Genomic DNA, 17,514 nt, shown 5'->3' on the forward strand with positions numbered 1-17,514 from the left:
TTGCCCAATGTAATATCTGACTCTCAGAGTGCTTTTATGCCTGATAGAAGTATAACAGATAACACCACAGTGGCCTTTGAAATGTTACACTGTATGAGAAATAGGAGAAAAGGAAGAATGGGCCACATGGCAGTGAAGCTTGGCATCAGCAAGACATATGACAGAGTAGAGTGGGAGTTTCTATGAAGGATTATGCTCAAAATTGGTATCCTGATTCCTGAATCAATGGGTCCATTTGGCCATGGAAACAGTGAGTACCGCCTCCTACTCCATTCTCATCAGTGGTGAACCTACTGGCTTCATCACCCCATCCCGTGGCATTAAGCAAGGAGACCCTTTATCTCCCTATCTGTTCCTTCTATGTGCAGAGGGACTCTCCTCCCTTATCAGAAGAGCCATAGAAAACCATCTTTTGAAGGGCGTGGTATCCTGCAATGGAGGGGTTAAGATGTCACACCTCTTTTTTGCGGATGATAGCCTACTATTTTGTGAGGCAACAACAATGGAATGCAAAAACCTGCTGGATATTCTAGCAATGTATGAGGGTGCCTCCAGACAAGCTATCAATAGGTAGAAAACAACATTCTTTTTCAGCCCTAATACCAACCAAGGAGTGAAGCATGCAATTCAAAATATGTTGGGGGCACAAATCATGACAAACTCTGAAAGATACCTTGGGTTACCAATGGTTGGAGGCAAATCAAAGGTGAGCACCTTTAGGGAGATACAAGAGCGGGTAACAAAAAGGGTGATGGGATGGAAAGAGAAGCATATCTCAAAGGCCGGAAGAGAGGTGTTGATCAAAACCGTAGCATAAGCAATTCCAACTTACTCCATGAGCATGTTCAAGTTCCCCAAAAAAATTTGTGATGACATCAATTCAGCCCTAGCAAAGTATTGGTGGGGGCAGACTCGAAATGAAAGAAAGATCCATTGGATCAATTGGGGAAAATTATGCAAGCCTAAAGACAAAGGGGGAAAGGGCTTTAGGTAGCTAAGCAAGCATGGAGGTTGATCCAAGGTGGGCCTTCTCTTTTTGTTAGGGTGTACAAGGCTCGCTATTTCTCTAATAGCTCTTTTATGGATGCTGATCTAGGGGCCAACCCTTCCTTTGTTTGGCGTAGCTTATTGGAAGCTAGGGATTTGATTAAAGCAGGCACGGCATGGATTGTGGGTGATGAGTAGAGCATTAGTGTTACGGATCATAGGTGGTTAACCCACCCACCTCTGTTCAGAACTGATGCTAATACAAACATGAAAGTGGCTGACCTTATTGACCACCGCACAAGACAATGGAACAGGCCATTAATCCACACTACATTCCTAGAATCTACCGCGGAGGATATCCACAGGATTAAGATTGGTGAGGGGGGTGTTCGAGACAAGCTTTGTTGGAAGGAGAATAAGAATGGGTGTTTCTCCATGAGGACAGCTTACAGAGTAGCCGCACTTCGACTCAAACAAACAGAGAATGTTGAACACTCCACTGCTAGAGAAGACAAAAGGTTCTGGAACAAGATGTGGAAGCTCCCTATACCCCCAAAGGTCCGAAATTTCATGTGGCGAGCGTGCTCTGATATACTCCCAACATCTGCAAACCTATGCCGAAGAAGAATACCTGTGGATCCTTCTTGCACTATCTGCAGACAACATGATGAAACAGTGGCTCATGTTTTATGGGAATGTCCATTAGCGAGGAACGTTTGGGCTATGGTAAAGGGAAAGTTGCAGAAATGCAATTCAGAAGCTCAAAACTTCTACACTCTTGCCCGACAAATGGAGGAAAAGCTACCAAAAAAGGAACTGGAGGTTTGGGTGATAGTGTCGTGGGCCATCTGGAATGCAAGAAACCGGTTCCACTTTGAAGAAAAGCAAAGCATGCCCAACGATATCCTGCATGGAGCAATGACCCTGCTACAGGAGTACCAGGAACTCTGCAAGACCTCCATTAGAACCTGAGAGTGCACCAAAAGCCCAATGGGCTATAGCCTTTTTAAGTTTACTAGTTACATTGCATGATTATTTATTTACGTGTGGTACTGTATTATGCTTAATAAATGTATGAATTTTGTTTTGTGATTAGTGACATACCAGTTTATAAATTTTATGTAGTTAAATTTACGATGTTCCTAGCATAAGTTATGATAAAAATATTAGACAACAATTTAAAATTTTCTTAGGCCTTACGCTTGCTCTGCCTCCAACGAATGAACATAGCATCTCAATGGCCCATCGTATTGTGTAGTAGTAAGAAGTCTTTGTGTGTGTTGCATTTTTGTTTGTTCCGTTGAAGATGAAAGCTCAAGATACGACAGTAGCTTAGGATAATGTATTTATAAACTACTAGTCATATTTTGTAGGTGTTGTGACATGATTGGTTATTGTAAGATTCAGTTATCCATGTGTACTAGCCGTTAAGAGTTTGTTAGGTGGTTTTTTTCATTCTGTCAGACTCTGTTTCAACTTAAGAACAGAGTCCTCTGTTTCTAAAAAACAAAGAGTGCTCTGTAATTGTAAATTAATTACATGTTCAAAGAGATTAACAGAGAATTTTAAACCAATCATGGAGCACTTCTTTTCCAGGATGGAGCTGTTATTTTACTACGCTATCTTGACTAGTTATGTCTTATTTTCTTTTCCTTATTTTCATAATATTTTCTTAACTGTTAATAGAATAATGTAAAAGTGATGTTCATTTCAAATATAATTGATACATAAAGAAAATTACCACTTTATTAACTTACGAAAATTTTTGTGTAGTTTCTTATTATTATAATAATAATTATTATTATTCTTCTTCTTATTATTATTACTTTAGACTGCTTAAAAAACTCTTCCATCACTTTGCTTTCACTTCAATTGTTGATTCACTGAGAAATTCGCAGCTTCAACAAATGAACACATCTCAATCAAGTTATTCCATGGCAAGAACTCAAATATTAAATGCAAAACTGTACAAAGCTTTGCAGAGCGAAGACACAAGGACAGTGGAACAACTTTGTGAAGAAGTTGAAGAGCATGGACTGCACATATTAATTATACACGATGACACAGTGCTCCAGGTGGCCAGTTATGCGAAGAAACACGACTTGATACTGAGACCTCTAGAGGAATTGCCTAATCGCCATCTTGATAAACTGACCCGCCAAAACCATATTGGAAACACTATCCTCCACGAGGCGGCCATATACAATTATTCAATTGATGTGGCAAAGAAAGTGTTAGAGAAAGCTCCAGGATTGTTATGCATGCGTAACCACCTAGGAGAGACGGCGCTGTTTCGATCAGTCCGTTATGGCAAGCAGATCATGTTCAACTTTCTTGCCAAAAAAATTGCTGATTATGATGAGCCCAATCAGAAACTCTTCCTCCAGAGGAGTGATAAAACCACAATTCTACACATTGCGATCCTTGCACAGCATTTTGGTTAGTTCTCTTTGATTCGTAAAAATCATGTAACTATGCACTCATTTCATCTTTAAGTAATCTATTTTATTGTCTTCTTTCCCTTGTTTAAAATTTGAAAACAGAGTTGGCCTTGGACATTGCAACTAAGTTCGGACAATTACTTGGGGAACGAGACGGGGATGGGATGACTGGCCTTCAGCTTCTATCATGCAACCCTGGAGCTTTTCAACGTGATGGTGAAAAGGGATTACTCAATTCTGGTTGGTATAATTGAACTTATTATGCAGTAGATAAAAATAAATGGAAAAAAAAAAAGTTTGACTAAATTTCTTAATAATTCCCTCTCGTAAAAGTCATTATGCTATATTCTTGGATAGTTTACATGAACTTCGTTTAATATTCTGTTTTATGGTACAATTAATTTTATATGCAACAAATACTGACCCATTTCAAGAACAGTCATCTTACATTATAGTTCCACCAAGCAAGAAGCAATGGAAAAACAAAAGCAAAAATATCAATGTGCTGTCAAGCTTGCCAATTTCCTAATAGAAAGAGATATGTCATGGGAGACTACTTATCCTGGAATAGACCAGGGTAAGCCTACCCTCCACAAGCACGGTGGTAGTTCGACGGTAGAGGAGAGTTGCGAAGGGAACCCCCATGAGTTTTCTTGGTGCAGAGGACGGGGCAACAAAAAATCCATATGCAGCAATAAAAACTCCTTTGTTCCTAGCAACTAAGTCAGGCTGTGTAGAGATTGTTGAACAAATATTAAGCTTGTACCCCCAGTCAGTTGAGCATATTGATGAGAAAGGGCGAAATATATTGCATATAGCAATCAAGTACCGCCAATTAAAGATTTTCGAGCTTGTAACAAAAATGGAGTGATCATTGAATAGACTAGTACAAAAAATTGATGAAGATGGGAATTCCATACTAGACACAGTTGGGAAAAAAATAAGGATTATGTGCCTGAGAAGATGCAAGGCCCTGCACTTGAATTGCAAGAGGAGTTGGTTTGGTTTGAGGTATTACACTTCTATCACCCTTTTTTCTCGTATGCTTTAGGTGTTCATGCTACCACATACTCAAACACAAACACATCCACACTATTCTTTATGACATTGTAGAGTGTAGACTACATATTCTCACCGTGGTTGAAGTTCACTTGATGCACAATTTTGAATCTCTAATGGCTTTGATCTTGATTCTAGAATTTTACCAAAGTCAAAAGAGTATCATGGTCTCCAAAATGTCATTTTATAATTTTCTTTTATAACTATGTTTGTCCTTGCCTCTCAATTTAAATAGTTATTCTTTTTTTTTTATGCTATCATATGCAGCGTGTGAAGGAAGTTACGCCATCCCATTACTTTGATCACCGCAACAATCAAAAGTTGACTGCAGAGGGATTATTTGATAAAACAAATAAAGAACTCCGGCAAAAAGCCATAGAATGGATAAAGCGCACTGCTGAAGGATGTTCACTTGTGGCTGTTCTCATTGCTACTGTTGCCTTTGCCGCAGCCTATACAATACCTGGAGGCTCAAATGGTCAGACTGGTGCCCCAGTCCTCCTCAATCAACCATTTTTTGTGGTTTTTCCGGTGGCAGACGTACTATCAATTTCATTTGCTTTGACATCAGTGGTTGTATTTCTTGGAATCACCGCATCACCATTTCGATTTGCAGACTTTAGACATTCTCTTCCTAATAAGTTGACATACGGCTTAACTTTGTTGTTCTTCTCTGTCCTCATCATGATGATAGCATTTGCAGCAACAGTTCTCCTTATGATACACAATGGGGAAGGGTGGAGAAAAGTCGTCCTATATGCTGTCTCTTTCATTCCAGTTGGGCTCTTTGCACTTTCATATTACTCTCTCTATCGATCACTATCAAAAACCTACAAGTACTTGCTCAAGAAGGCATGGCAAGTAATTTCTCAGAGTCACTGTTTATCTAGGGAAACCAAAGGGGTCACTTTAACCTCTAATTCCACAAACCCTCAATACACCATGTCCGTTTGAGGGAGCTATGATGTTAGGCTTTTGGAATCACTTGTTGCTCATAGGATTTTCCTATTGATGAAAGTGACACAACATGAGCTACTATAATTTTATTTTATTTTTAAATGTGTTGAATACTACCAAGAAAACTATGTAATAAATGTTTGTGTCTTAGACATAATGTAGCTCAAAATTGTGTTGAATAAATGTCTGTAACTCTTTTCTTCTCCCCCACAAAGGAAAAAGTTGGGATAGTTTAAATAACAAGTTGAGAACCAGTGCAATGCTTTTAATACAAAGAAGCTTAAAAAACAAAAAGTAATAATAATAAATATTTGTTTTGGGTCATGAATTCTTTTACTTAAGCATTTTGTTACGTCTAACCTTTTACCTCCGAAAAATTCTCTCTCCGCCTGCAAGAATCACCATAACATCAATCACCTCATCTATCATGGGGCTCTTTAATTCACCAATCCATCCCCATAATAAGATTTAACAACAATATTTCATTACAAACCGTAGAATAATAGTTTGAATGTTATTTATGTAGAAAGAATTTCGAATTTTAATCTTTATATTATTCCATAATACTATTTAGAAACTTTAGTTAAAGTAGATACTGTTCCACTAATTATCAGGTCTTTTTTCTTGCTTCGACTGTGACGCTCCACACGTTGAAATGCAAAGAGTGGGATAGCTAAGATTTATCTTTTATTTTTTATTATTACTTTTTTTAATAATTTGAAAGTTGAGGATGAGCAGCATCGAGATGCCAATTTAGCTGGAAGTCTCTTGACAATAGTTAGTTAAGAATTGAGTTGCTTTTTAGTTTACAAAACATATTCTTTGCCCTAATAGGGTGTGGCTCATTTTTTCAGTGATAGAAATAAGAGAAAAGAAAAAGTGTCATTATTAAATAGTCCTTACCAAAAAAAAAAAAATTATAATTAACATTTTAAAGTTTTTATCCTGTAGTAAGTTTTTATTTTTTTTCATGAGACCATCCTTCATTAGTTAGACTCAAGTAGACATGGCAAAACAGGTTAGAATTTTCTGATCCAACTCGACTCGAAAAATACCTGACACAAACCCAATTTTTTGACCCGAAGCAAAAACGAATTGATCTGTGACCTGACCCGTGTTTTTTGTAGGTCAACCCGACCCTCGACCTAACCCGACCTGAACCCGAACTAGAACTATTTTTTAAAACTTTTTTTTTAGGTAAAAATAATAATAAAATTAAGACAATATTAGTTAAATTGTTTGTTGTGAGTTTTAAGGAAACAATTGAGACATTTACGTGACTGCATGCAAATTAATTGAAAGATAAATAGTTAAGCATTTTGTAATCAGTAAAAATTTTTAGATATCAAATAGCAAAATATATACCAAGATAATCTTGTTACAGTAGAGTTAAAAACATAAATTTAAAATTGTAGACATGTGTGAGAAACATTCACAAATGTGAACATAGTGATGCCAAAATATCAAATTAGCATAAATTATGAATTCTTAGACCTAATTTTTTAATAATTTATGTTCAAAATAAACGATTTTTCCTAAAATGTATGTTGTTTAATGATAATATGATATTCATAAAAGAGACTATATATATAAATATATATATATATATATATATATAAACAATCAAACTTTAATGTATATCTCAAATTGAAATAGAATACCAACCACAGTTGATAGTAGATTATAAAATTTATTTTCAATATTGTAAATTTCTTATATGTTTTTACTCTTTGTCAAATGAGTTATCCATGTAATAAGTCATTTGTAATTTTATTTTATATTTTGGGATGTTGATATTGTGTAGAAATAAAACTTGTGTATTTGTTTTATTTATTTTCATGCTATTTTGTTTTAGATAGCAATGTTAGGATTTGTATAATTTTAAAATTATTAAATAAATATTAATAAGTTTAATTGAGTTCATTCTTAATATAAGTGGTGAATTCAAAGTAATTTATTCTACATTAAGCAATTTGTTACATTACTTTTCAAATAGAAAATACATGATTTTTTCTTAAAAAAAAAAAAAAATTCATGTGAAAAATACGAGTCAACCCGACCCCCCTGTTTTGCATGTCTAGACTCAAGTATCAAGATTGGGATTTGCGGGAGACATGGAGAGCAAAGAACTTAACCGTACATTTAATCCCTTTTTTTTTAAATGCTATTTAAATAGTCTTACACTTTTAATTAGCCACAATATATATTTCGTTTAAAAATGTACACTATCATAATTATTATTATTTTTGAAATCTTTATTTTCTACCAAGCTATATGGATCTTAATCAATTTTTTTTTTAATACAAGATAAAATTTTTATTCTAACCTAATCTAAGTGCATATATGTGTGTTATTTTTAACATATTTATTTTCTACCAAGTTATATGGATCTAAATCATTTTTTTTTTAATGCAAGATAAAAATTTTATTCTAACCTAATTTAAATTTATATATATGTGTGAAGTTTCCTCTTAAAAACTTGAATCTCGGTCCTTACCCCCCACATCCTACAAACACTTATACTTGTGAAGTGATTATTGCATCATGGAATGATTGATCTTAATTCTACCTTCTAAGTTGTGCCATTTGAAAGTCATTGACTACTTGTGCTGTTTTGCCTTATTTACAGATTTTACTAATGACAACTCCGACATCGCAACATGAAGGGCCTCCTTCACGATGCTCCAAAATAGACTCCATTCTTCATTATGCAATTAGCCTTCAAGCGGAAGCGTACATAATTAATTAATAGTGTAAACGTGAGTCACGAGAGAATGAGACATGACTTCATCCACACTAGAGAAATGTTTTGTACCTTTCAAACAAATATTCATAACAGTCTTCTGTTACAAAAATCGGAAAAGAAATGCATATATAAAAGAACATCGAATTTAGTATTTATACCATACTAATAGAGTTTACGAACTTTACCGTCAAACCGAGCAATAATAGCCAAAAAGTAGATTCCCCTTCCACTTTCTTAGAAGCACATGATATGATAGCCATGATCTATAAAACAGAGGGGCAGTCACAATGATAGTATGAGACACAACTAATCCACAAGAAATGGAGAGAGATTTGGAGGAAGGAAAAGAGAAAAAATGGGAAACCATTTCAAGGCTAAGGAAGCCTTATCTGGCAGCCTTATTTCTTCCCACTATTACATAGAGGTTTTTTAAAAATAAATTGGGGGGGCCATGGTCCCCCCAAAGGATAATGTTCCTCCCCCTCGATAACAGTCTTCTGTTACAAAAATGGGAAAAGAAATGCATATATAAAAGATGGTCCCCCCAAAGGATAATGTTCCTCCCCCTCGATAACAGTCTTCTGTTACAAAAATGGGAAAAGAAATGCATATATAAAAGAGTATCGAATTTAGTATTTATACCATACTAATGGTGTTTACGAGCTTTATCATAAAACCCAGCAATAATAGCCAAAAATTAGATTCCCCTTCCACTTTCTTAGAAGCACATGATATGATAGCCATGATCTATAAAAACAAAAGGGCAGTCACAATGATGGTATGAGACACAACTAATCCACGGTATGAGACACAACTAATCCACGAGAGATGGAGACAGATTTGGAGAAAGGAAAAGAGAAAAATTGGAAAACCATTTCAGTGCTAAAGAAGCCTTATCTGGCAGCCTTGGGCGGACAGTGGGACGTCATGAAAAGCTTCTTCGAGGAAAACGAAAATCACGCGCAACTCTGTTCTCAGATGACAGTAGAAGGGGATACTGCGTTTCATATTGCAGCATACAGTGAAGAAAAGGAACTGCTTCAACATTTGGTTAACTTACTACCAGCCACCTCTAGTTTGTTCGACGCCTTAAACAAGAAGAACCAACATGGTAATAATACTTTTCACGAGGTGGCCGCGACTGACAGAGTTGAAACAGCAGAATTCTTGGTTAGGAAACTCCAAGAGCCCTCTCAACTCTATTCAGGCGAAGGCACACTAGAAGGTCTTCTCAAGGCTAAAAACAAACTGGGTGAAACCCCGATATATAGGGCCGTTGCCCACGGTCAGACAAAAATGGCCAAATATTTGGCGACTAAAGTTTGGGATTTAAGTTATCACTTTCGAAGAGAAGACGATATGTCGATTCTCCATATTGCTGTCATAGGCCAACACTTTGGTCTCTCTGATCTCTCTTACTTATATTTAAATAACAAACTTTAGTACACGTAATTTTTCTACATATAGAAATAGCATGCTTTAACATGCTCTATCTTTCAAATGCAGACACCGCTATATGGCTACTGAGAAAGGACAAGGAACTTGCAGAAGAAGGGAAAGTAAATGAACTTGCAAGAAAGAAGGAACAAAATGGCTTTACATGTCTTCACCTGCTTGCGAAAATGCCACATGTTTTCGGAAGTTATTCGGAATTTTCCCACATGGGCAAACTGAAGAAATTCCTCTATAATTGTATGTCTCTATGGTTCTATGTGTTGTTCCATTTACTTCGAGCGCCGGAAGCATTCTTAATATTATGGTTTAGAACTAACATAGTAACATGATTAATTTAATCATATATATGTTCTTAGTACAGGCCTTCCTAGTCAGTTCGAGGATGATGACGTTTCTGATGATGGTAATGAAGCTCAAATACCGTCAAGTGATCAAATAAACACTTTCTTTGTATTCCTTCATTTGTATGCTATCATGCTTCTAACCAAGTATTTTATTCAAAGTGCAGCAATTTTAATTAAAGGATACAGAGCTATGTGGAGGGCTATAGCTAAAGGTGCGACCTTAATTATTTTACTTTGTGGGTATATATACAGTTCACCGGGCACAAGTCCTCTTTAATTTTTAAAGCTTTAGAATAAAAATCTTTTGTGTCAATCCTGCATCGAATGAAATACAAAAAATAAGATAGAAAATATTTATTTGCATATACTTACAAATACAAGTCCCTTATATCATTTTTTGTGTACCACTCTATATTTCACTAATAATATACTTGTTATGTATAGATTTTACTTTCCTTATAAAATAATTGGAATTGAAAATGAAAAAAAAAAAAATTATACACATAGCAAGCTGTGATTAATAGAATATAGAGTGATATACCAAAAATGGTACAGATGATTTGTATTTCATACTTACACGGCTATACCTATAACCAACACGGACTATTTTTATTAAAACATGAAAGGAAGAGAAATCTAGTGTTTTGCTATAAAGTCCATTGATTGGATTTAGGCCCCTTCCTCTATTTGGACAATTTTCGTTACAACGGGATGAAACTTTTTTTTTTTAGTATAAAATTAAGTAGAACTTGAGAGGAATAATATTATTTAACACAATCCACAAATACGATTCGTATTTTTTGTGGGTTAATAAATTGTAGAAATGGGTTTGGGGTGGAGAGCAAGCAAGCCACTTTAACATAATTACTATATAAGTCAACTTTTTGTTGATCTATGTTAGGTACCATATAAAGGTACCATATATGTGTATAGATTTATCTGCAAACACGTGAACATAAACCTATCTAAATATAGATCATAGTGTCTATAAGAATGATCATACAATACTCAAGATACTGCCAAGACAGCGTATAAGAACATGAAGCTGCAGATTCAAGGAATTGAAATTTAACAATTTCGACACATCGAAAGTCAATTTCTAGAATTTATATTTCAGCACATTAAGCCTAGTATGTGATTTGGGTTTCAGTCCAACTACACTTGGTATTTAAGTGAAACCCAAATGTATGCTATCTAAGACTTGGGAGACACTCTTTTGAGAACTAAGAGGTTTTGTACCTTCTACTCTTTCAAGCCATTACTAAAGAACACACACCTACTCATTGAACCGATGGAATCAAGTTGTTAACTTTCAACTATCAAGTGTACTAGAGATCTAAAGCTTCAATAGGATTTTGAAGTGTGTGGTTTGGGGGTTCGCATCGAAACAGTTCACTATAAAGGAAGTTTGTGAGATATAGAGCACAGTTCAATAATCAAAGTTAGATTTACTATGAATTTTTATTCTTGATTGTAAATCTCTAGCTTATAGTGAAACTGTTACCTCAAGATTGATTAGGCTATGTCCTCTTAGGTTTTTTCCTTTGAAAAAAGTTGTTTTGTAAGATTTCTTAGGTCATCATACCGTGTCTTAGTTAATTTTTAACAATTGCATGATAGTATATTTGTTTGTTTAACCTAAGGCTTTCATAGTTGATCTAATTTACAACTTGACCTTAAAACTGGGTAAACATTGTTTATTTAGGGGTCTAAATCTAAAAATCTACTTTATTAGCAATAAACACAAAATGATCTAATTCATTATTCATGTCAAAATGGGTTAAACCGTTTTGACACGAAGTCATTTAACTCAATAAATATTATTTTTATCCAACATAAATTTGAATTGTTAATACTGAAGCAAATGCTTACGAATATTAATGAATAATTTGTTCAAAATATAAAGTCTCTAACATTTTTACTGAAAAAAAAAAAAAAAAAAATCCCCTATTTAATTTTATCTTAAATTTTTTATAACTAAATTTGAGTGAAATTTCATTGATTTGAAATAAAAAAATTTAGGTCGTATTATACAAGTACTTTAATTGAAGTTATTATGAAATAGAATTTGTATAAAATATATTTATTTATATTTATTATAATTTATATGCTTATAATATATTAAAAACATATTAAGCATTTTGTGTCATATTCTTGGGTAAATTACACTTTATCACCTTAAATTATACTCCAAATTACACTTTATACCTTCAAACTTTCAAAATGCACAATTTACACCCTAATTATGCTGTTATCTTGGATGGTATCATGTAAAAAGTCCATATTGCCCCTATTCTCAATCCCTTAAAAACAAATACAGAATTTACAATTTGTTACCCTAAACTATACTTTCAATTATACTTTGCACTCTAAACTTTGGTTTTCCATCCAAAATAATGGTAGAATTGATGGCAAGGTGCAAAGTGTAACATGATTTATAGTTTAGAGTGCTAATCATGCATTTCGGAAGTTTATTGTGCAAAGTGTAATTTAAATTAAGTTTAGAGTAGCAAAGTATAATTAGCCCTATATTTTTTAGATGGGTTGAAACGAGTCATTCACTAATACAATATATTTGTTAAACAAGTTGGGACATTGTATCAATTTCCAACACATAGTGTTTATTAAACACAGAGGTCGTGTCATGTCAACCGACATAATATAAAAGGGTCATGTGAGTAGTGAAGAGTTTTGATACAATTATCAAATGAGTCAAATTAGTGTAGATTCATCATTCATGTAGTAAAAATTCCCTACTTTGACACAACTTTCCGATACAATATGAACACGATCAGCCAACACGAATTGTCTTCCCTCCTTTAGAGGATAGATTAGGAGTTATCCTTTAATTATGTAGGAGAAAAAAAAATTATTATTTCTATAAAATAATGGGCCTAGTATTACTTGACTCCCAATCATTATTGAACGAATATACTAAATTCTAAATATGGATGGGGTGTTCATTGTATAAAATTTTGATATTCTGTAGTCACTTATGTGATCTTCAATTTAAAACTATAAAGAGAGAGAGAGAGGATTAAAACTTACAAGTTATCAAGTTAATATTATATCAGTTGATGTGAACAGGTATAAATTGAGATAATTGTTGACAAATAAATTTTAAATTGGGATAAACCAAATTATTCGTTTATTAAATATAATCAGTTTCATTTTTATCCTCAATTTTTTTTTTCTATGTTAATTCTTCCATCTTTTTTTTTTTTTGGTCCATTTATTGCTTAGTTGGTTTAATTTATCTAATGCGCTAATGAATTCATTTAAATCAGGTTTTGTGTTCTTTGACTAAATTATGGTTCATAAAGTCAATATTTTCTGATTTTTCTTTTTTAAGAAATCATATTTTCTGAAATACATTATCCACTTTGGTAATACAATATTAATTTTTTAAAATTTTTTTAATTATTTAATTATATGTATTCACCACACTCCCCGAATTTTTTTATCCCTTTGCCTCTCCTACCCCGTAATGCCAATTAGCCACCCCAAGACTTGCTCATTTCTCAAAGCTTCTTCTCCCTCCGTTTCCAAGATACTCACTGCTGCTCCTTTATCAATTACTAATCTCTCAGTTTCTCCTCTGCAATTCAATCCCTTCGATATGCTCATTCCCTTGCAGTTGTAGGAGCCATAGTGTTGATTGGTACTCTTCGTGAGCATTAGCATTGAGGGGTTTTTAAACCCCCCAAGTTGCTATTTTAGCAACCCACCTGCTCAAATTGAGCTTCATTTGGAGTGAGTTGCTAAAAAATTTTAGCAACCATGAATAGTAAGGTTGCATATATACAGCCTACTATTCATAGTTGCTAAACATAAAAATAAATATAAAAGTACAAAAAAGAAGAAAGAGAGATAGAAGAAAAGAGAGAGAATGAATTGATAGGATAGTTTATATTATTTTATAGGATTGTATCTAAAAATAAAAACTAGAATGTTGGGTGTATTGTTGAATGAATTGGTAAAATAGATAAAGTAGTGTTTGAGAATGTAAAATATGTATTTTTTTTTTTTTTTACATCCCCCATTGCTAGTGCTTTCACATGAGAGTCGTAGCTCCTGTCATTGAACGTTTTCATGGATACAGTAGCATCTATTTGAAAAAAGCTGAGGAGATTGAGGGAAAATGAATAGTTATCAAAATTTCATTATTGTTTGTCAACACTACTTTTTTTTTTTTTTGAGAATAGTCATCACTCTTTTTTGAAGGAAAAGAAAAAGAAAATATGTATGAAAGCATATAAAATCAATCACGTACCAACTCAATAAGTTTTTGGTATATAATTCAATTTTATACTACTATATCAAAACAAAGTTAATCTCATCAATCTTTCACATAGTGATATCTACATGTTGAATCCTTATATGGATAATTTGATCTACTTGTTACAAGAGATACTGTCTAAAATTTTTTTTTAAAAAAAAATTAAGTTAATGTTATTTTGGTCAAGATACATAATGGCCTCTCTCTCTCATGCATATATGATGCATCATGTATATTGTATAGGATGGCCGGCTATTGATAAACTCTGGAAGATGAAGAGAATGCATTCATCAGCTTCAGAACTCACCAAGTCGCTAGTAGAGGCAGATTATACGTGGAAGGATTTTCCTTGTGAATTAAATAATGAAGACAAGACGACGATTTCCTTAGTGAAAGTAGACAAATCTGTTGACAAAGATAGAGGCGATCTCCTTTATCATTGTCAACAGATGTTTGACCTAGTTTGCCAACTAGGTCAAACATCTGGTACAAAGGAAGTGGGAGGAGAAGGCACATCCAAGGGACAACCCAGGGAAAGAAATCATCAGAAATCTTACCACCACCCATTGCTTGAAGCATCCAGCAATGGCATAGTAGAAATGTTTGACATGATGATTAAATCGTATCCACAGGTAATTGAGTACATCAGTAACGATGAGAAAAACATATTGCACGTGGCCATTGGCCACCGTCAGAGGGATATATATCGTCGGGTAAAGAAGATGGAAGTGATAATGAAATGTAGATTGGCTTCACGGATTGATAAGAATGGCAACACCCTATTGCATCATGTTGCAGAAGGGAAGACATATTATGGAAGAGAGTCAAGAGAACAAGCTGCAGGTCCTGCTTTCCAGTTGCAAGAGGAATTGAGTTGGCTTAAGGTAAGCTAGCTCTATCGAATATCAATTTTGGATAATTGGAAAATACATGATTTGAACCTTTGATGTATCATTCGGAAACACCAAGAGGTGAAAATCAATTTTTCTGTAAGGCTCTTAGTACTATATGTGTTATTATATAAAATATAAATAATAGAAATGTAATAATCACAATGCTAAATAAAAATCTTTTCTTTTCTCCATAGAACATGTCCTAAACTATAAAAATCATAGTATCTTTTTAAGAAAAAAAAAAAATATATATATATATATATATATATATGTATATATAAAAGTCGAGAAACACATCTTTAATTACCTTTTCTTTTATTAAATATATTTACAATTTTAGGGTTAAGATTTTCAAAAGTATCACCTAATTTCCTCAAAAAAATTAAATTGACCCAAATACATCTAAAAAATGAAGATGAGTTGTTAACCCATGCTTATGGCCCTTTTTTTTTTTTTTTTTTTAAGTTAAAAAAATACCTAAATAGGTTAAACTTAAGTGTTTCATTAATTTTTAAGATGTTAACCACTTCAAAAAATGATGTCAATTTGTGCACAAATTATCAGTAATTTGAAATTTTCGGGTGATGGTAGGGCTAACAATTAAAAAAAGGGTATCCAAATTTTATATATATGAAAAATTGGTATCAAAAATAAAAAATTGGTCCAAGGAACACTATAGAAACAAATTGGTCACTTAATCTATTCATGTGATTACTGATTATACAGTGAAACCTTGTGTGCATGTGTCTTAATTATGAATTTTGACTTTTTGTGAACATCAAACATGCTAAACTTGAGATTTGGGTGCCATGATGCTATCTGGTTACACAAAAATTACTTGTTTGTGTATATTTTTTTTTTTTTACTTAGAAAACTATTTGAAAATTATGGAATATAAAATTAGATAATAAACATTAATTTTATTTGGCTTGTAAATAATGGAAAAGTCAGTAACTTGATTTTTTCAAAAAGAGAAAAGTGAATAATTTGGATACAATTATTTTGTTTTGATTTTCATTATTAAAATTTTATTAGAGTTGTATGTATATGATGCTAGTTTGGTAGTGTAGAATGAAGCTCATTTTTGTTGACTAATTGTCTCCACGCAGCATGTGCGGAAGATAATTCCCTCCCATTATATCATGCACTGCAACAATAAAGGTAAGACTGCAGACGAGTTATTTCAAGATACACATGCTGGCCTTCTCGAGCTGGCGCAAAAGTGGATAAAGGAGACCTCTCAATCGTGCTCTGCAGTTTCTGTCCTTGTTGCCACTGTAGTTTTCGCTGCTGCCTACACCGTCCCTGGAGGTAACGATGCTTCAGGCCGTCCTAATTTCATAGACTCTCCATTCTTCGTCCTCTTCACCATCATGGATGTTGTTTCCCTTGCGTGCTCCTTGACTTCTGTTGTCATGTTCCTCTCCATCCTCTCGTCTCCATTTGAGTATGAAAATTTCAAGACATCTCTTCCTCAGAAGCTAATGATAGGCTTCACATTGCTCTTCTTCTCCGTGACAACGACCATGCTTTCTTTTGCAGCAACTATTTTTCTCCTCCTTCATTTTCAAAAGAAAGCTTGGACTAAAACTCTGATTTATACTGCTGCATTCCTTCCTGTCTCTATGTTTGCGCTTATGCAGTTCCCGTTGTATGCTGCATTCAACAATTTATTGCACACCCTTACCAAGAAAATAGAGAAGAAGGTATATCCCCAAAAATTCCTTCCTCCTTACTTGAGGACCAAGAAGCTCAATAAACTCTCATGAGAATAGGCTTTTGGATTTTGACTATAAGGCGGTGTTCATTTTGTTCCCATCATGCACCATAGTCAAAGCCCTGTTATCATAATGTATTGACATTAATCTATATGTAATAAGACAACGAGAAGTTAGATATTTCTCTTCACAGTTTGTGCTTTGATTAGTGATAAAGAAATTTCATTTACCGTAGCGAAACCAAGGAAAAAAGAAACCCAAATTATCATTTTGGTTCCTATATTTTGATAGTGATCAATTTGATTCCTACTATTTTTAATTTGTAGTCAATTTTGTTTTTACTGTTAACTTGTTTTGTTTATGGATAACAAAGTAGAACATATTCAAAACTTTTAACCATAAAAATCCTAGTATCTTTTCTTTTGAGTGGTGTGTATTTCACATACATGTTTGCACACAAAGTACATACATTGGGCCTTGGGCCTTGGGCTTTGGCTGAGGATGTTGATTGGTCCGAGGACGACTAAGCAGTAGTGGGGAGGTTAAGTTCAGAGCCCATAAGTAACATGCAAGTGGAAAGGTTGGGAAAGATGGTTCGAGGAGGATTATCTCCTCAGATAAACAAAGCACAGATC

At 34.0% G+C, this 17,514-nt stretch overlaps 2 protein-coding genes and 1 pseudogene across 3 annotated transcripts; all 3 read left to right on the top strand.

Moving 5' to 3' along the window:
• The first annotated feature begins 1,254 nt into the window (after positions 1 to 1,254).
• Positions 1,255 to 1,959, top strand: LOC115991063. The gene has a single exon (XM_031114811.1). The coding sequence runs from the start codon at positions 1,255 to 1,257 to the stop codon at positions 1,957 to 1,959; it is 705 nt and encodes a 234-aa protein (XP_030970671.1).
• A 962-nt stretch (positions 1,960 to 2,921) lies between these two features.
• Positions 2,922 to 5,441, top strand: LOC115991065 (annotated as a pseudogene).
• Positions 5,442 to 8,850: 3,409 nt separating this feature from the next.
• On the top strand, positions 8,851 to 17,069 carry LOC115988419. Of its 2 annotated transcripts, none has more exons than XM_031111992.1 (6): positions 8,851 to 9,589; positions 9,697 to 9,882; positions 10,007 to 10,072; positions 10,154 to 10,201; positions 14,512 to 15,152; positions 16,271 to 17,069. In XM_031111992.1, the coding sequence occupies exons 1-6, from the start codon at positions 9,019 to 9,021 to the stop codon at positions 16,928 to 16,930; spliced, it is 2,172 nt and encodes a 723-aa protein (XP_030967852.1). In that variant the 5' UTR covers positions 8,851 to 9,018; the 3' UTR covers positions 16,931 to 17,069. The 2 variants fall into 2 exon arrangements, with proteins under 2 accessions (XP_030967852.1, XP_030967853.1); XM_031111993.1 differs by having other exon boundaries at positions 10,007 to 10,048.
• The last annotated feature ends 445 nt before the right edge of the window (positions 17,070 to 17,514 follow it).

The sequence above is a fragment of the Quercus lobata genome, chromosome 5 (assembly GCF_001633185.2).
Source record: "Quercus lobata isolate SW786 chromosome 5, ValleyOak3.0 Primary Assembly, whole genome shotgun sequence".
NCBI classification, from domain to species: Eukaryota; Viridiplantae; Streptophyta; class Magnoliopsida; order Fagales; family Fagaceae; genus Quercus; species Quercus lobata.